General features: G+C 45.5%; 1 protein-coding gene across 1 annotated transcript in view; it reads right to left on the bottom strand.

The window, feature by feature from the left end:
- Positions 1-20,738, bottom strand: part of LOC139278184 (dynein axonemal heavy chain 5-like) — a 382,562-nt gene that overhangs the window by 209,146 nt on the left and 152,678 nt on the right. Inside the window, exons 31-36 of the mRNA XM_070896837.1 lie at positions 14,125-14,278; positions 11,068-11,231; positions 8,573-8,729; positions 2,903-3,115; positions 2,127-2,351; positions 1,197-1,369 (exon numbers count right to left, since the gene is read on the bottom strand). Coding sequence (XP_070752938.1) covers positions 1,197-1,369; positions 2,127-2,351; positions 2,903-3,115; positions 8,573-8,729; positions 11,068-11,231; positions 14,125-14,278 — 1,086 coding nt within the window. The remainder of the gene's footprint in view (positions 1-1,196; positions 1,370-2,126; positions 2,352-2,902; positions 3,116-8,572; positions 8,730-11,067; positions 11,232-14,124; positions 14,279-20,738) is intronic.

Here is a 20,738-nt window from a genome sequence, read left to right as displayed (position 1 = left end):
GCCGGGCCATGTGTACGCTACTCGCTGGCTTGAGATGCTCACTGATCAGCTGGCTGAGCTCTTCAAAGGACTTGTCCACTGGCTTTTGGGGTGCGAGCAGGTCTTTCATTAGCGTATACGTCTGTGGTCCGCAGCTGGTCAGTAGATGCGCCCTCCGCTTGTCAGCCGCTATCGCTCCCAGCCAGTCCTTCGTGACAAAACTCTGCTGGAGCCTCTCCACGAAGTCGTCCCAGTCCTTACCCACACAGTAACGTTCCTCTGTGCTATCTGTGGCCATCCTCGTGGTTCGGTGATTCCCGTTTCTCGTCGCCAAATGTGGTATCCCTGCACTGTACTACAAACTCACACGAGGCATGTACTGCAGACACAGTCACTATGTGACCTTCCTTTATTTCCAGGACCAAGGAGTGCTGACCCTGGGTGGGACCTCCCCTTTTATACCTAGAAACCCAGGTGAGGAGTGTCTCCCACAAGTTCACCCCCTGTGGTCAGGGTGTGCATTTCTCGGGTAAAAGTACAGTGTACAGGAGTTGCATGAAGGTTACAGTTACATGAAGATTGCCGTTGCATGATGGTTACATACATGACAGTAGAAGCTGTTCCTTGAAGATTAGGGGGGTAAAGCAATTTTTGAGCAGAGTAGAATGAACCTTTAGTCTACATCATACTACTCCCGATCTGGAAGTGCTTGGTAATTGATGCTGACACTTGGGGCAACAACTGACACCAGCTCTGGCTTTCCTCAACTTCAAGGGTAAAAATAAGAGGAAAAGAGAGGGCAGATCAGCAGGAAAGAGAGTCAGAAAGCAGAGTTGCTGTTGTGTCAGGAGAAAAAGTCTGGAGCAAATTTGTGACATGTGCTGTAAGCTTCGACAGCAATCTTAATGCTTTGAGCTCAGTGGGATCGGGTCATGTTCAGAACAAACTACTTGTATGAACCCATATTGGTTTGTTCACTTCAAATTGAAAGGTAGGAAGCAAAATTTAAGGAATATTTTCCAACAGAGTCCTGGATAATGGTATTGAAATTTACTTGTCGCTTGATAAGTAGGACTAGTTAGTGGGTAAGGAAGGAATGCAATAGGCTATAAAGGATGATATGCAACAATAAAGCAATTTGTCCACACCTTCCAGTAATACACTGCATCAATAAATCAGGCTTCAACAATTCAAGTGCAGAGCTGCAAAATTTGTACCTGTCAGTGAGTGGAGTGATAACTAGTCTGTCAGTGCATCCCAAAAACTCATTTTGATAGATAAAATCGACATCAGTAATTGATATTTGCATTTTGTCAGCATCTTCATTGAAGTAGAACCTGCACTGCTTCAACCATTCAAAGTCAGTCGGTGATTTTATTTGCATCCGGCACTGTAAAAAATGTAAATAAAAAAAACAGACCTCGCTTTGTAATTTTGATCCCAACAAACAACTTGTCCATTTGCTTTAAAACAAAATTATGCAGCAAGTTTGTTTTCATTTGTTGAGAGCTGAATATAGTGTGGGCTCGATGTAACGATAGTTGATGGTCTGCTTCTCAGCAAAGATAACCACCGAAGCCCGCTAACTAGAAGCTGAATATTTTTTTACCCTTTTTAGACTGCGCTCTATATCATTCTCATCTGCGAAATGTGAACCTCTCATCTATATCAAGCCAAGGAAATTCACCTAATATTACCTAGTCTACCAAAAACATTGGAGAGACATACATTTCATGTGCAGAGGAAATATGTCTCTGAACAGTTATGAAAGATGGAATACAACAAGAGAAGGGGAAGAAGGAGATAAAAACAACACCAACACCAATACTGTTGGAGTAAAACCTTTTAAGTATGCTGAAACCTTTTTTAGGGTGACACCTCATTAGAAAGTAGAAAAAATATCAAAATTTATCCCACCATTTTTTCCAAATTAATTGATTGAGAAATGAAAAGTTCTGCTAATCTTTTGCATGGATTTCATTTCAGATTATAAAAACTGGTTTGAAATATTTACGATAATGGTATTTTGTGTGTTGAAGATATAACACAAATATGACACCCACCAAAAATAAGTTAATATTTGTACAAGTTAAGAACGGAAAAAAATATCACATTCACTATTGTCAAGAGACAGTAAAACCAATTACCAGCTCATCGAAGATGTCTCTCTGATGGACGTGGATGGTGATTAGTGTCTCATACTTCACACGCTCATTAAGATCTAAATCTTTGGTTGTCATATCGATCAGCATATTAAGGATTTCCAGAAAGTAGTGATTTGTTGTCTGCATGATTTTACGGTCAGCTTTTGCAAGTCTCAAGGCATCCTGTGCATCTCTAGTCCAAGTTATCTGAATTCCAAGAAGACCAACCTGTGATGAGCATCAATAACAAGTTTATTAAAGTTTGCATTATAACGTTTGATCTTTTTCACCACCACATGGACTAACAGATTGATTTAAACATTTTGGGTTCCAAAGCACAATGAGCTCTTAGAGTTCAGTTGTGGCTGCCACTGCAGGTTGCATGATATAAGAACTGAATTCTAATCTGAACTTCACATTTTTTTCAATTAGCTGATTCATCAAAACCAATGCTTAGAAGGTCAAAAACCTGATAGGTGTTGAACTCCACCATCTGAACTTGAAGCACCAGGAACTCAGCTCTCCGACAAAACCAACACTCTAACATACTAAGCATATGAAAGTCATGTTCACTGAAGCATATATTTAATAAAACAATCTCCTTTGGGAGCAAAGAAATTTTGGCGATCTAGCCTTTAAAAGGATTTTTCCAGTAAAATCAAATTTACACAGAATTTGTTAAGTTATAAATTTGGATCATAGTCAACTTTCAAAACAAACATTTTTCCATTGGAATTAAGAACAAAACCACATTCTAAATACCTGATTTCACCACCTACCTGGGCACAGAAAGTATTCAGGAACTCAATTAGATTAAAATGCTCTTCCTGTATTACATAGGCAGCGTTCCGAATAATGCCATGCAGTGAACTTTGTGACTCATTAAGCAGAGAATTTAGCCAAACTTCAACATTCCCTTCTGTGGCAACTGGCTTATCAAGTTCAATAGTGTCCCCCTCTCTGGAGCATACAGCCAATATACGATCATAGATCTGTACAGCAAAAATGTGGAGTTGTGACCCAAAATATTGCATTGTGCTGGGACCCATGCTTTTAATGCTTATCACATTTCTGTATAAGATATACAGCTCATCTCATGGTCATTAAAACATCATTTGATGTTAATCTCTCAATTTTATATGAAACTTTACAGACTATAGGTTAAGTACCTTGATTGGTAAGAATTCCTCTGGTCATTATGTGTGTGACATTGTTAATGTATTGCAAAGATTTCCACTGCTGAGATCTGTAATTAATTCACAGATACATTCTAAAAGAACCTATTTACAACTTGGTTAGAAATACCAGAGGAGGTCTTCACAAACACATTTACAATGTTGCTAGAAATAGAAACGAGAAGAAATCTTGCCCTTACATTTTGTCAGCTTGTCTAAATTGGTAGAACTCTCGCCACTGAATCAGATGGTTGTGGCTGCAAGCTCCATTCCTTGGCCTGAGCATATAATCTAGATTGACACTCCAGTGCATTGTTGGAGTTACTGTCCTTTGGACGAGATTTTACGCTGATGCCCTGTGTACCTGTGCAGATAGATGTTAAAGATCCCATGGCACTATTCAAAGAAGAGCAGGAAGTTCTCCGAGAGTTCTGGTCGGCATTCTTTCCTCAAACAACATGAGCAAAAATTGAGATTTGTTGGTTATCTTATCTCATTGCTGTTTGTGAGACCCTGCTGTGTACAAAATGTACTAATTTTGCCTAACAATACATAACAATAGTTACTGCACTTCAAAATAATTCATTGCACATGAAGTACTTTGTGCTATTTCTGTGAGATGTGATAAGGCATTATGTAGATGCAAGTCTTACTTTCTATTTATTAACGTAATCCCAGCAACAGTACGTTTCAACCACCAGAGGCTGATATTTTTACAAAGTGCACTCTGGAGATTTGACACTAAACATTCCTTACAATATTTCAGCACTAAAGTTTTCTGGTGAACCTAGTTACTTCAAATCGTCTTTATATTTTATCAAATCATTAAAGGGGAATGTTACAGGAATGTGGAGGTAGAATACAAGAAAAGTAATAACTTGTGTAACTCTTTAAAAATCGATGAACGGTGATGATGCACAGATGAAGAAGTGTATTACACACCTACAGGTGATAATAAATTACAGAACTTTGAATTCAAATCTGCTACAGCACAAACAGTTAGTAAAAGCACAGGAAAGAAAGTGAAAGCTGGCACCAGTGCAACAGCAGCAACCAAAACAACTTGCATTTAGATAGCTTTGCTTGTGGAAAAGAATTCTCAGTACATTTTACAAGGGGAAGAGATGACCCCAGTGTTCGTGGGATCAGGGGGAATCCTTCTTTTCCATGTGAATGGCAGGTACTCATGCCACTAAAGGCATGCCCCAGGCGCTTGCCTGTCCTAACAGGCGAGAAAGTCCAGGGCAACTTGGCAGTTTCCTTTTTGTAAGGGCCCCAACTTCAAAATATATTTTTTAAAGAAATCCGTATATTGTTTCTGGAGCTAAGGCCACGATCTCAACTTAGACCCCCAGGTGGGGCCCACTTCTCCCTTTTGGCATTACACTCACCCAATGATGGCTTCACTAAGAACTAGAGCTAGGGGAACTCCCCTACATTGGTTGTCTGATTCTGGTCTTGCCCCCACCCCACTTTATGCCGCTGGCCTAAGGGGCAGGCAGAGGGTCTTCCAGTTAAAAAGTCTGGTGTTACAGTGGGATTGAGTGTGCCAGAAGGGCCAAGGACTTTTGGCTCTAATGTTTTTTGTAACTGTTGTGTATGCAAGCACTCCAATAATGACTCCACGAGGCAAGGGTGTGGTACTTGAACTGTAGTGACCTTAGTCCTTTATTGCAGCTCCTAGAGTGAGGACACCAAGAGGTGAGCTCCCTTTTATATTTGGTTACCTGCAGTGTACAGATGACCCTTAAGTTTCCAGCAGCAGCACCTTCTGGTGGTACAAGTATAGTGTATACAGGGTGAAGGTACATTCAGTGGTCAAGTGTTACAGTCAAGTATACATTAACATGCATACATAACAACACACCTCCCTAAGCCTTTCCCAAGTCCTCATTGCCGTGACATGAGGAGGTGATCAGTAGTGGACGTTGGAAGGTTGTGGTGAGGGTTGTGTGGGTGCCGGGTGTGATCCATGTGTTCGTGGCTGCACACATCCACTTACCCCCGCCCCCCCCCTCCCCCCCGCATACATAGACCATGTAGGTGTCAGTATTGGAGGATTCCGCAGTGGTGGAGCAAGTATTATGGGTAAGGTACATACATTGTAGAATGGGTAGGTGGTGGCATTTAGTGATGGGCAGGGCCACAGGGTAGTGTGGCCTCCTTGTCCTCCATTGGTGGTGGAAGTCTGGTCATCCCAGGTTCCACCGGGAAAGCTGGAAGGTACTGGCCTCTTGCTCCTGGTGTTGGCCCTGGTGGCCGGGGGGGTAGGGCCGATCTGGGGCAGGTTGCCAGTGGTGGTGGCTGTGCTGCCCATTGACCGCTATCCCTGCAGTGAGTATCCTCCCATTGGATATGTGTGAACCCTTCCTGGGGCACCCCATTGGTCCCGGAAGCGCAGGCTACATGATCAGGTAGCCCGCTGGACCTGGGTGTTTCCCATGGGGGGTTCCCTTTGGCATTGTCATAATACATGTAGAACCCGGTATCATTTCTCATTCTATCATTAGCATACATGATAAATTGGCTCCAATCGCAACTAGCTACTTCAACATTGTTATACTTCTTTACACTTTCACATTTGTCACTTACAAAGGTTACCTTTGTCATGTTAGCATTACTGGCATCACTGTTCAACAGTGCAAACTTGTCACTTAGATCATTTTTTGAAGCATTCATTACATTTCTCCCATTAGCATTGCCGGCATCACCATTCAACAGTACATTTATATACCTGCATTCATTAATTACACTTTTATCTTTAATATCACCGGCATCGCTGTGCCAAGAGTGGAACTGTCCCTTTAATTGTTCTGGGTTGCTGGTCTCCTTTAAGAGGGCCTTGCAATCTTTACCCCAATCAGGTTCACCACTCGGTGACATGTGTTGCTCCCTCAACGCTGCCCCTCGTGGTCTGGTCGCGGCCATCTTGATTCCAGGTGCTTCGCCTCGTGGTGCGGGCACTATCTTCACGAGGTCGGCTGCGGTGATCCTTTTCTCCCCATGTTCTGCCATGGACGCCGGGAATCTACCTTCTGCGCCAATCTTCTTCCCTCGGAGTCCTGCCACTGGAGCCCGGAAGGTGAGATCTGGTCGTTCAGGTTGGATCATCTCGCCGTTGAGTTGTGCAGTTTGTGTTGTCGCCACGTAGTCGAGTCGGACGGTAGGATTTTCAGGTGCTGCGATGGATCCAAGTTTGGGGCTACGTAGGACGTCGCTCGCCGGGGCCCGGAGGCCTTCGTCGCTCCGACAGATATGGACTTGCTTCATCCATCTTCTTCCCAGCAGCGTTGGACCATCACCGGCAACAATCCACAGGGGAAGCTTGTGCATCGCGCCGCCATGGGATACCTGGACTTCCACACTGCCAACGACTGGGATGGTGCCTTTTGTGTAGGTGAGCAGCTTTGCCTGGATTGGGGACATTTTGGGTCATTTGGCGGGATTGTCCCAGTGTTTCTCAAAGGCCGTCTGATTCATCAACGACTGGCTCAATCTCCATCAAGACTGGAATCCCGTTGATTTCTAATTCCATTTTCCACAGGGTACTCTCGGTGCAGCAGATATGTATTCCGTACTCCTCTTCCAGGGGTTGAGCAGCTTCGTCATCATCAGTGCTGGAGCCCAGGTGGTCGGCCAACTCTTCAGCGATTCTGAGTAAAACTTTTTCTACACATTCGCTGAAGGTGACCTTTAGTGTTGCAGCCTTTGCAGGTATTGTCTTTGTATTGGCACTGGTGGGCCCTGTGGTTTTCTCCACAGCGCCAGCACGGGGCTAGCCAGTTGGATTCATGGTTGCGAGACTCGGGGCAGCAGTCTTGCTTCGTCAGGTTAGAGTCCTGGGTGTGAGTCATCATCCGTTTGGAGTCACAGACCAAAATCATGAATGCCTGACTCACTTTGATTGCCTTCTGCAGGGTGACCGTAGTGTCCGCAGAGAGCAGCTTGTGGAGGAGGCCCTCATGGCCGATTCCAATAACGAAGATGTCTCTTAGTACTTCGGTGAGGTGGTCGCCAAAATCACACGGTGCAGCCAATCTTCTCAGATCTGCAGCATATTTTGCAATTTTTCGACCTTCAGGCCACCGGTGGATGTAGAACCAGTGTCTGGCTGTGAGGATGCTCTCTTTAGGTTTGAGTTGTTCTTGTATTAAAGTTACGAGCTCCGCATATAAGTCTTAGTTGTCATCTTCGCTGGGGCTAGCAGGTCCCTGACGAGGCCATGGATAGTGGTCCCACAACTGCTGAGCAGGATGGCTCTGCGCTTGTTTGCCAGTGAGATCGGTGAGTCCCCAGCCAGGTCGTTTGCGATGAAAAAGTGTTCTAGCCTTTCCACAAAGGCATCCCAATCTTCCCCATCAGCGAATTGTTGAAAGTTGCTTAGGTTTGATATATTGTGCATGGAAATTCATAATCTCGTCGCCAGTTGTTGTGTATGCAAGCACTCTAACAATGACTCCATGAGGTAAGGGTATGGTACTTAAACTGTAGTGACCTTAGTCCTTTATTGCAGCTCCTAGAGTGAGGTCACCAAGAGGTGAGCTCCCTTTTATACTGGGTTACCTGCAGTGTACAGGTGACCCTTAGGTCTCCAGCAGCAGCACCCTCTGGTGGTACAGGTATAGTGTATATAGGGTGAAGGTACATTCAGTGGTCTAGTGTTACAGTACATACATTAACATGCATACATAACAGTAATGTCCATAAGTTTACTTATCTGGATGTTGCCAGACTGCAGAGGTCACCAGCTATAATTCTCAAGCCAACAGCCCTTCTGAGTTTTGAAGTGGAAAAACATGACACTGGGCTATAATAAATATATTGGGCTGTGAATGAAAATGTCAATCTTTGAATTCTGGGCTTAAAGTATGGTTAATGGTATAAATCTTAACTTCTTAGAGATAAAAACAGTTGGAAAGATAGAGATAGTTCAATTTGGTGGAAAAAAATGAAAAAAAATTAAATGAACCAAGAATGGGACAAATAGAGAATTAGAAAAATCAAGGTGAACCGAATTAAAAGGTTTAAATGTTTTGTAGTTAAAATTAATACGTCAGAATCATAGAAATTTCAGAACAGAAGAAAGCATTTGCCCAGTATGTTCCACTGCTAGCCCTCGATCATAGCTACCTACTTTAACCTAATTTCCACGCACTCGCTGCATGTCCTGTAATTGTGTTATTTTAGTAGTTGGGGCTAATATGATACTAAAAGCTTTCCAACAAGGATCCATGTTATTTGCTTATATTAGGTACATGAGCAATTCAAACTCACCTTCTCATGGAACAGGACCGATTTAATATTGTCAAATACATTAAGCAAATGAGCTTGTATAGTATGAGAATCAGAGGCTTGGCCGAGGATCTCCAGCAGAGTTGGGTCTGATACAAAGAAGAACCTTGGAAACATCAGACGCTTCTTTTCCAGATAGCTGATATTTAATAGCAACAGGAGAGAAAATGACAAATTTATCGTCAAAAGTAAGTCTTAGTTTCAGCATGCTCAACACCTCCTATACATCACTGGGAAATAACAAGTAAATAATTTGCATTACAGTAACAAGAACAGCAATCCTACTCCGACAAGACCGTACCTTCTTATTAAGTTCCATAGTCCTGTGCCTGTACTACTGTGATCTCCTCATACCAAATTATGTTGCAGAAATGGTCCCTTACTGCAGAACCTACTCCATTTGTACTGCAGACTCAACAACAACGAATTGCACAGATGCAATATTCACAAGCCCACAATTGCTTCATACAGCACAGTCATATGCACAGTTAGTGCAAAATTGCACTTGTTATCTTGATCATTCAGATATTCCCCAATGTTAGCAATGTGGGCTGCAAGATCATACCCAAGATGGTAGGCCATTTACTTTACAACAATGCCATGAATGGTGATTCTAACATCCACAGCACAGCAATAGAGTAAACAAGGCAGCCCGTCGTAAAGACATTTTGATTCACTCAGTGGCCTTTATGTAACTTCCCCACTTATTGTGGAGAGACTGATGAGCAGTAACAAAATTACTAGTCACAGCTTAAAAACAGCTGCAGCTCTTTCTCTGTTGTTCTGGTGCTATGGAATCGGCCTGCAATATATTGATAGGGCACAATCATGACACCAGAAGCCTCAGGATATGTTGCAGAATCAATTCAGTATTGATATAACTTGGTATAATTTGGAGATGATACATTGGTACATTCATGCTCCATCACATTGTGCCATGTCAGAGAAAAGGCAATGGTCACTGAGCTTAGGCACATGCCCATAGAGAATATGGAAAGAGGAAAAGGGGCCGAAATTCAAGCCCGCCCGAAACCTGGTGCACCTCCCATTTTTTAAATGTTTTCACCGCCGCGTCAGATGAGGTCGCCTCTTTCACGAAATTCAGCTCCTTTTTTTTTTTAAGCGGACTAGAAGTCAGTCATGATGTGGACAGAAGTGGGGCGGTACGCAGCAGATCGCCAACAAGAGGGGCGGAAGTGGAGGCAGGACGGAGTCACCGCTGCTGTCAATCATCAGCGGAGTGGTGATGACGTCATGATGCGTGTGCGTCACCATGTCTCTCCCCTTTATTTAAAGGGGGGAGTCACTGCGAACTTTGTGAACATTTTAGTTAGGTCTCTTGGGCCACCAGAGAAGGTTTCGGCCGGGCCAGCAAGAGGGGGTGTCAGGCTGTCTGTTGGTGGTCCAGCCGAACCCAGGGGCATATTTGGCCGGTCGATCTGGAAGTGAGCTGGCAAAAAAATATGGCAGCCGAGGCAGTGTGCCCTTGCCTTTAATGGCCGCCGTGCAGCCAAGTCGCACACACAGACAACAAGGTGCACTGACAGAAAAAGCTGTCGGGGGCACCGCTCGGCAGATCATAGATTTTTGAAGCTGAATTTGGCTGGAGGTGCAGGAGATTGGCGGTGTGCCCTTTGATGATGCACTTAGAACCGGTCGGCAGCAACAGGCAGAAGTGGGAACTGCCGGAAAATCTACCAAGGTGAATTTCGCTGGCGGCATCCATTCGACCGAAAATTGGCAACCACTGGACTCCGCTGCTTGGCCACCGCTTTCTGGTGGCAAGAGGCCTTTTTGGAAGGCTGAATTTCGGCCCCAGAGTCTCCAGGGCCACCATCAATGCACCTTTTTACTTTCAGCTACAAAGCAGCACTGTTTGGCAGAGGCCAGGGATGAGATCATATGGGCAAGGTCCTGGAATCATAGAATCATACTGCACAGAAGGAGGCTGTAATGTATTTGCTTCACGGGTTCTTTGCTTAAGAATTCATAGCACCACATTGCTATTAAGAACCAGTTGGTTTATTAACAAATATTTAACAATCACATCACATCTCACCAGTTCATCCACTAGGCTCACAACTGCATACCTCATCATAGATGACCTAGACTCAAGTGACTGAGGTTTTATTGAGTCTTATGAACATCACGTGACTGGCTAAGCCACTCACAATGCAACAGCTCTACAAACCTGTGAGCTTACTCAAAGGTGCATACATTACAGAGGCCATTTGGCCCATCATGCCTGAACCAGCTCTTTGAAAGAGCTATTCAAGGACCAATAATGGAAGGGATAGTGAAAGAGGAAGGGGACTGAATAAAGTCTCATTCTCTTAAACAACAGGGACAGAGTTTTCCACTGGTGCACTCGCAAGCCTGCCTAAAAATACTGACGTAAATGTCGCAATAATATTTCATCACAATAATAAATATGTAAACTCAAAATTAGCACTGCTTTTCACAGTGACAGCATTTACCCAGTTAATGATTTCTGACATATTTCAAGTTGCTCCAGAAGGTGAGGTAACAGCTGGACCATAGCTTCATCTCCCATGCAGCACTGAACTACATTAGGAATTTCATGGGCACGGTTCATTATCTTCATCCAGGACTTGTCTATGTTGGAAAACCTCTTTGCTTCCTGTTGTGACACAATAGACTTGGTAGATTTATCTTTGCAGGTTGACTTTTTAAGATTGAAAACCATCATGTACGATTTTGTCTGTTGTTCCTTATACTGTACCACTTTTAATTTTGCAATCTTTTAAAACTCCTGCCTTATATATTTTTACTTTGTATTATGAGTTGCTGGTTCTATCACTGCATTTGTTGGAGGGGATGGGAAGAAAGTTTATTACAGATCCCACAGAATATAGAAAATGTCACATGGTTCTCGCAGCTTATATAAATAAACCTGGGGACTATGGGCCCAAATTTCCCCAGGAGTTGCTCCGTTTTTACTTTGGAGCAACTTGATTTTTCTGGAGTATCTTTTTAGTTGCAATTCTGGCCATTTAATTTGCGCCAGTGTAAGTGAGTTAGTTGGGTTTTTTTTAGTTTCGTTTTTTTTTCCAAAAGGGGGCGTTACCAGCCATTTAAGCAAGTTTAGCCAACAAAAAGTTATTCCAAGCTAACTTAGGCCAGCGTAAGTGGGCACCCTTGTACGTTCAAAAAACCTTGCGGTGACTTAAGAAATCAGTGCAGGCAGCCAGAGATGCGGGAGAAGGGGACCTTGCACAGCACTAAACACCTTCACAACAACATTAAAGAAGCATAAATACATTTAAAGCACCAAGCACTAAACAAAGCAGTACATTTGCACCAAGCACGAAACAAAGCACAAAAAGTAATAAGCAATTAATTAACAAAAAAATTATATAAGGAACCCTGCATCTAAAGCACCAGACCAAAGTAATAAGCAATCAATCAATCAGTAAATAACAAAAAAAAAATAGAACTCCGACCTTAGGGAATGCAGCGGGCCACTGATGAGGGAGCCCATTCGGCCAGGGCTAGGGACGGTGTGCTTCGGCCCCTCCCACACAGCCTGCAGCGCGTTTGCAGATTCGGTCTGCCAGGAGCTACTGCACATGCGCGCAGACTCTAGCGCGTGTGTGCAGAGGTCCTGGCACTGTTTTCAGCGCTGGGACCTGGCTCCGCCCCCAATCCGCTGGGCCATACTACGCCACCACCGAGAAGAGGCTGGGGAGCGGCCAGAATCGGGAGGAAGATTTTCGGTGCGCTTGGAGGCGGACAAAAGCGGCGCACCTCGGGTGAGGGCGCCAGAAAAAGGGGTTGGGGAAATTTGAGCCCAGTATCCCCAAATCCAATATCTCCAAATTCCCTTGCTGTATAACTAAATGGAATTAATATCCTAATATACAATGTTTTATAGATAACATTTGGTCCACGTAATCTCCCGGACTGGTTTTGATCACCTGAGGGGCTCGAGAAATTTTCCAGAATATTTTTCCCTTATTGGCCATGGTTTTTTTAATCTGATTTCATGCCTCTCCCAGGAGATTACATGGCTACGGAGGGAGGGAGGGATTAAGTGTTCAGTCATGAAGCTCCGGCCATCTTGGTGTGGGGCAGGCTTGATGGACTAACTGGTCTTTTCCTGCCCGTCAATTTCGTACGTTTGTATATCTGAGTATAATTTTTCCACTGTTTAATGTGCCGTTACAGAACACATGGTGGCTATGGTTTAGAGTTCCTGTTTGCCATTTATACTGAAATTATAATCAGATTTTTAATATTCAGACTTTTCAGTGTGAGTCTGTCCCTCGCCAGGGTGATAGTCTCATACTGGTGGTAATTAGATTCAGCATAATACAAGCTGGTTTCCCGAGAGTCTGAAGCCTTTTGCATAAACCAGCTAACGTTAGTGAGGTACCTTTGTTTAACATGCATTACTTGCATCAACTGACATTTTGTAGCTAAGAGGGCAAGCATGCATCTTTCTGTCATTCTGCTGCTAATGCCCCTTTAATTGATAACTAATCTGCAGCTGGTGGCTATGGTTTAGAGTTCCTCATAGGTCGGGGCCTCCACGGGACCTGCAAGAAACCACCAGCGCAGGTCGGGGCCATAAAAGGAGCAGAGGTGCGGCGTACCGGGGGCAGCGTGGAGACGTGCCACTTCAGGGAACAACGCGAGCTGGTGCAGGAGGGCGATGACTTGGAGAAGAGCGACAGGAATGGATGTCACCAAAATCCAGGTCGCTGATTGGTGCGTGAGCAGGTACAGCAGGAGAGACGGCAAACAGCAGAAGAGCGGAGAGGTCTGGGCAAAGGAGCGGCGAAAGATTGTAGAGTGACGTGATCGGGGCCCAGCAGAGGCGTGAGTTTGGGGCCCAGAAGAGTCCAGGGGCAGCACGGGCCAGCCCACACTGCGATATGTGTGCGCACTAGGTTCGTGCAGCAGAGCTGGTCTCCAGTCGTCTTGGTTAATCCTTGCCACTGGATCAAGACCTAGCTCTGTCAAGCCCGTGTGCTGGCTGGCGTGCAACGGCCACCACACGTTAAAAAAATCCACGCACAGGCATCTTCCACCCTTCAACATGCAGTTCGGGTCCTGGAATGTCAGGTCCTTCATTGAAACACCTGTGAACTCATCTCTTTTTGGTGTGGAAGCAAGTCATCCTCAATAAAAGGGACCACCTAAGAAGAAGAATTGATATCCAGGAGATACCAGTTTTCCCCAGCCGCCGCCCCCCCCCCCCACCCCGCCCCGCCCACCCTCCATCCCCGTTCAAAGATTCTGCACCTTCCACTTGCCGCATTCCTGCTCGAAGCAGCTCATTGTAGGCGGTGAGAGGAGCATGAGCTTAAACATGAGCCTGCCCATGCTTGGTGGCACTGAGCATTAACATGCCAGCACTGATCACCACAAGCATGCTACCACAGTTGTGAGACCATTCGATGTCAAAAAAAACAAATATCATGTAATTGCCAGTCAATCCAAGACTCGGTTACTTTGTCTAATCATGCATTTCCATATGGGAATTTTATTTCAAATAAATTACAGCTAACCTTTGGAAGCTGCTTGGCAATGTCTCCACCGACAAACACTGCTTCCAGATATATCCATAGGTTTTGTACAGTCAACCAGCTCTCAATGATATCTGTGGTGGAGGACAGGTTGTGTACCCACTTTTGAATATGTGTTTTAAATGGAAAATTGTACCTGAGGGAGTAAAATAGGTAGGTCAGATAAGGTTATTTTGACAATCTGTGAAGTAATTTACTGTTTTCTAATATTTTTCACTATTTTGGATGTAGGGTTAGATTTTTTTTCACTGGAATTGCTAATATAAAGCCAGTGCATTGTAGTATGAATAAAGTTGTCAATGTCAGATACATAAGCTTGACATTTACACATCTCTGTCAGATGATGTAAGTTTTGTATTTTTTGTCTCTGTATATATTTATTTTAGCAAACGCTGATGACGCTCAGGAAACTTGATCTAGGTTTTAGAACTGCTGAATTCATCAGTGTTACAGAACTAATTTAATATGCACCACCTAAATATTAAAGAATAACAATGCTCATGATATAAAATCTTTGTGTTCATATAGCACCTCACCACAGTGAAACCTCTCATTGCACTTCACACAATGAATTACAGTCTACTCCTCTAAATTCAATTTATCCGATCATTCAATATTTTTATTGTACGCAATGTAACTTCAGATTATCAGGACTGTATAATGTTACAGTAATTTGATCATTTGAAAAGGACACTGATGATGCTCACTTTTCAAGGAATAAATTGTCAAATGCTAGTTTGCACAGATCTGAACTTCAATAAGCTATTAAAAAAATATGTACTCGCTTAGATCGAAGCCGGAATTTTCTGGCATCCGTGTGGGTGGGATTGGAGGCGGGTCAGGAGTGAAAACTGAATTAACTCGGAGCGGGTTGAGAACCAACTGTCATCCTGCCTCCACGTGCCTTTCATTCAGACACATTGCCAGCACAGCCACGACCCAAACAGCAGAGACAGCCGAGCTAATTTACATCATTTTTAGGTACTTGTCAGTCTTTTAAGCGTGTTCTTAAGCATTCCACCCACACTTCTCTGCTAACAAGGAGCTGAAGAGCACCTTTCTGCACAGCAGTGGGCTCATGAGGACTCAAGTCTACATAGACCTCCTCTCTCGGAAGGATGTCAATGAGTATCTGCCGTCTATTCTCCATAGATACCCATCTATTCTCCATAGAGACCATGTGCTCCTTGAGTAGCTGCTCCATGCAGGTGGCCATCCTTTCCATGGAAGAGCCTACAGTTGCCAACACCTGCAACATGGTGGTGCTCATGTTTGGAGATGGACTCCTCCATTCTCTGCACATTTGCAGACATTGCGGCCGCAAAGCCTGCCAGAGCGCCCTGCACTTCTTGCTGCACCTCCAGGAACGCCCTCATTCTGGATGGCCCGAGGCTCAGCATCTGCATGCAGCTGAGCAGAGCTGGGAGTGTCCTGTGCCCACCAGTGAAGAGTCTCTACTGCTGTCCCTGTCTCCAGCATCTCCTCTTGAACACTTGTGACTTCCTCAATCTTCCTCACCTCGTGCAATCTATAGATTAAGATACAAGCTTTGCATCACCTGAACACTAAATCTTGATTTATCTCATCTCCCCTTCTACTCTTTTCACCTTTGGCTGTTTCCTGCACTTTGAACCCTGACCCATAACCTAGGTTTCCTCATTTGTTTTGAAATGAAGAATTATTAATATTGTGTTTCTAACACAGATGAGACTGAACGCAGGGAGGTTAAAGAAACAGTGACCTCAGTCTTTATTAAGATATTCCAGAGTGAGGAACAAGTCTTAGGGGCTGGCTTATATACAGTGCTCCCAAAGGATGCTGGGATCCCTTGGGACTTCAGGGGATGCGCTCCCTGGTGGCGGAACATGGGAGTGCATGCTTTACAGATACACAACATCACTCCCCCCTCCAAAGTCAAAGTGAAAACTATTTACAAGGTGAGGCGGTCGGGAGCCTTTCTTTCCCTGGTGGACCGCCTTGGTACAAATGTCTGTTCTGGTGTGTTGGCTGTGCCCTCGCTGGGCTGGCATGTTGTTGGCCCTGCAGGGCTGCTGGGTGAGCCTGGCCTTGCTGGGCTGTTGGGCGTGATGGGTTCGATTTCCTGGTCTGGGGTGATGCCGTTGATCCTTTGGGTGTGTGTTGTGGGCTCGAAAAAGGTGGTGTCTGCTGTGGGTTGTTCAGGGCAGTCTGTGAACCACAGCCCCGTTTGGTCCAAGTGCTTTCTGCAAATTTGTCTATTGTCTAGTTTGACTACAAACACCCTACTCCCTTCTTTAGCTATCACTGTGTCCGCGATCCACTTGGGACCATGTCCATAGTTTAGCACATACACAGGATCATTCAGATCAATTTCCCGTGACACAGTGGCACGACCATCGTTTACATTTTGTTGCTGCCGCCTGCTCTCTACCTGGTCATGCAGGTTGGGGTGAACCAGCGAGAGTCTGGTTTTAAGTGTCATGAGTAGCTCAGCCGGGGGCACCCCTGTGAGCGAGTGGGGTCTCATGCAGTAGCTGAGCAGTACTCGGGACAGGCGGGTTTGGAGTGAGCCTTCTATGACTCATTTAAGGCTCTGTTTGATTGTTTGTACTGCCGCTCTGCCTGCCCATTGGAGGCTGGTTTAAACGGGGTCGAGGTGACATGTTTGATCCCATTGCGGGTCATGAATTCTTTACATTCGGCACTGGTGAAACATGACCCGTTGTCACTGACCAGTATGTCAGGCAGGCCGTGGGTGGCAAACATGGCCCTCAGGCTTTCAATGGTGGTGGCGGCGGTGCTTCCCGACATTATTTCACATTCAATCCATTTTGAAAAAGCATCCACCATCACCAGGAACATTTTACCGAGGAACGGGCCTGCATAGTCGACATGGATCCTCGACCATGGTCTGGGGGCCAGGACCACAAACTTAGTGGTGCCTCTCTGGGCGCATTGCTCTTGCCGTACACAGGACTCTAAGTCAGAGTCGATATCGGGCCACCACATGTGGGATCTGGCTATCGCTTTCATCATTATTATACCCGGGTCTGTGCTGTGGAGATCCGAGATGAACGTCTCCCTGCCCTTTTTGGGTAGCACTACGCAGTTACCTCACAAAGGCAATCTGCCTGAATGGACAACTCGTCCTTTCGCCGCTGGAACGGCTTGATTAGCTCTTGCATTTCAACGGGGATGCTGGCCCAGCTCCCATGCAATACAGTTTTTTTTAACTAGGGACAGCAGAGGATCTTGGCTGGTCCAAGTCCTAATCTGGCGGGCCATGACAGGTGATTTATCATTTTCAAATGCTTCCATGACCATCAACAAGTCTGCGGGCTCCGCCACAATCAACAAGTTTGCAGGCTGCGCCATTTCCACCCCCTTGGTGAGAGCATCCGCACAGTTCTCGGTGCCTGGCCTGTGGCGGATGGTATAGTGAAACGCTGATAGCGCGAGTGCCCACCTTTGTATGCAGGCTGAGGCATTAGTATTTATCCCCTTGTTTTCAGTGAACAGGGATATGAGGGGCTTGTGATCGGTTTCCAGCTCAAATTTGAGGCCAAACAAGTACTGATGCATTTTCTTTACCCTGAACACACACACTAATGCCTCTTTCTCAATCATGCTGTAGGCCCTCTCGGCCTTAGACAAGCTCCTGGAGGCATAGGCGACAGGTTGCAACTTCTCCGCAACGTAATATACACCCGACTCCATACGACGACGCATCACATGCCAACACAAGTCTTTTACACGGGTTATACAATACAAGCAGCTTGTTAGAGCATAAAATATTTCTGGCTTTCTCAAAAGCAATTACTTGTTTTTTTCCCCATACCCAGTACTCACCTTTACGCAATGACACATGTGGGGCTCTAAGAGGGTGCTTAACCACGGTAGGAAGTTACCAAAATAGTTGAGGAGTCCCAGGAACGACCGCAGCTCCGTGACGTTCTGTGGCCTGGGTGCGTTCCTGATAGCCTTTGTCTTGGTGTCTGTGGGCCGAATGCCGTCCGCCGTGATTTTTCAACCCAAATACTCCACTTCTGTTGCCATGAAGACGCATTTCGACATCTTCAGCCGCAGCCCTACGCGATCCAGTCGCTGAAGGACCTCCTCCAGGCTTTGTAGGTGCTCGACGGTATCCCGACCCGTGACCAATATGTCATCCTGAAAAACCACCTTGCGTGGTACCGACTTCAGTAAGCTCTCCATGTTTCTCTGGAAGACCGCTGCAGCCGACCGAATTCCAAACGGGCATCTGTTGTAGATGAACAGTCCCTTGTGTGTGTTGATGCAGGTGAGGCCCTTCGAAGACTCCTCCAGCTCCTGCATCATGTAGGCCGAAGTCAGGTCGAGCTTGGTGAACGTCTTACCTCCTGCCAGCATCGCAAATAGGTCGTCTGCCTTAGGTAGCGGGTATTGGTCCTGTAGCGAGAAACGATTAATAGTTACTTTATAAACGCCGCAAATCCTGACCGTGCCATCACTTTTGAGTCCTGGAACAATCGGGCTGGCCCACTCACTGAATTCCACTGGGGCAATGATGCCCTTGCTTTGCAGCCTGTCCAGCTCGATTTCCACTCTCTCCCTCATCATGTGAGGTACCGCTCGCGCCTTGTGGTGAATGGGTCGTGCCTCTGGGACCAAGTGGATCCACACCTTCGCCCCTCAAAAAGGGAAGGAAATTTGTTAAGAACCTGGGTACATGAGGCCTCATCGACATGTGATAGCGCTCGGATGTCGTCCCAGTTCCAGCGGATTTTGCCCAGCCAACTCCTTCCAAGCAGTGTGGGGCCATTGCCCGGGACAATCCAGAGTGGCAGTTCGTGCACCGTGCTCTTGTAGGTGACCTTGACCATGGTGCTGCCCAGGACAGTGATAAGCTCTTTGGTGTACGTTCTCAGTTTCGTGTGAATGGGGCTCAGGGCTGGTCTGAGTGCCTTGTTGCACCACAGTCTCTCAAACATCTTTTTACTCAAGATGGATTGGCTAGCGCCAGTGTCCAGTTCCATGGCTACGGGTAAGCCATTCAATTTTACATTTAGCATTATAGGTGATGATTTCGTCGAAAATGTGTGCACCCAGTGTACTTCAGCATCTGCCTACTCTCTGAGGCTCGAAATTGCTTTGATCCACCATGGACCGATCTTCCTCTGCCTTCATGGTGGTTAGCAGGTTTTGCAGAGCTTGCAGCTCATCTGCAAGCTCATTGGAGGTGCCCCATTGTTCCACAGCTCTTGCAAACATATCCTTTGAAGCAGCATGAATAGGCTGAATGGAAGCCTCCACAACGGCAACAAGGTGTGAATTGCCTTGCATTCATCCTTTGTTGTGGACTCAGTCATCTGGGTCACCTGAGGCCTGCTGGCAGTTGCAGACTCGTGGTTTCTGCCCTGTACATTTCTGCTCACAAACACAGTTCCAGTTAATTTATGAACATTGCTAGCACTTGTGTGCTGAGAGATTTGTTTGGTGTTACCACTGGTGGACATAAACGCCTGTGCTATTGCAATGGCCTCTCTGAGGGTCGGTGTCTCTCCAGTCAAAAGTTTTCGTAGGATGGTCTCGTGGCCAATGCCCAGTACAGAAAAGTCTCTGAGCATTTGCTCCAAGCAGCTATCAAACTCACATTGTCCTGCAAGTTGCCTTTGCTCGGCGACGTAGATCGCCACTTCCTGACCTTCAGATCGCTGGCACGTGTAGGCCCAATACCTCGCCATCAGCACGCTCTCCCTTGAGTTAAGATGCTCCTGAACCAGTGTACACAGCTCCTCATATGACTTGTCTGTGGGTTTCACTAGAGTCAGACGATTCTTCATGAGGCTGTAGGTCGGTGCCCCGCAGACCGTGAGGAGGACAGCTCTCCTTTTTGCAGCGCTTCCTTCTCCGTCCAGCTCGTTGGCTACAAAGTACTGGTCTAGCCATTCGACATCAGTCTTTAATAAGACACTCCAGAGTGAGGAACAGGCCTTAGGGGCCGGCTTATATACAGTGCTCCCAAGGGATGCTGGGATCCCTTGGGATTTCAGGGGATGCGCTCCCTGGTGGCAGAACATGGGAGTGCATGCTTTACAGATACACAACATCTAACATATATTTAAATATTAAAAACAGCTTTCAGATCAAATTATTCAACTATTCTTGCATCAACTTAGAATCATCATAGAATGGTTACAGCATGGAAGAAGGCCATTCGGCCCGTTGAACCCGTGCCGATTCTCAGCTAGTTCCACTCCCCTGTTCTTTCCCCGTAGCCCTGCAAATTATTTTCCACTTGTTCTTTGATTCCCACAAATCTACCACCTATTGTCTGAGGAGAGAATATCCTGATGGCATCATTCTTTAAACTTAATGGGATCCTCCATAAAGTCGCAATGTTGGATATCTACATTTGATTCCCAACATGTAGGACTCCCTGAATAGATACAATAACTACTGTAAGTCACAATAATAATTATAATGTTCTGAAATTTGATAGAAATCAAATGGAACACAAGTTTAGAACATTCGGAAGATTAACCAGCCTCGGACCACTCAATAATATACCAAAAACAAAACCCTTTATTTCGATCCATTTTCTTTGCTAAGGGTTGCATGATTTGGTTTCCTTTTAC

Source organism: Pristiophorus japonicus, chromosome 13 (genome assembly GCF_044704955.1).
Source record: "Pristiophorus japonicus isolate sPriJap1 chromosome 13, sPriJap1.hap1, whole genome shotgun sequence".
In the NCBI taxonomy this organism is placed as follows: domain Eukaryota; kingdom Metazoa; phylum Chordata; class Chondrichthyes; family Pristiophoridae; genus Pristiophorus; species Pristiophorus japonicus.
The sequence above is the reverse complement of the archived record's forward strand: the minus strand, read 5'-3'. Positions and strand labels throughout refer to the sequence as shown.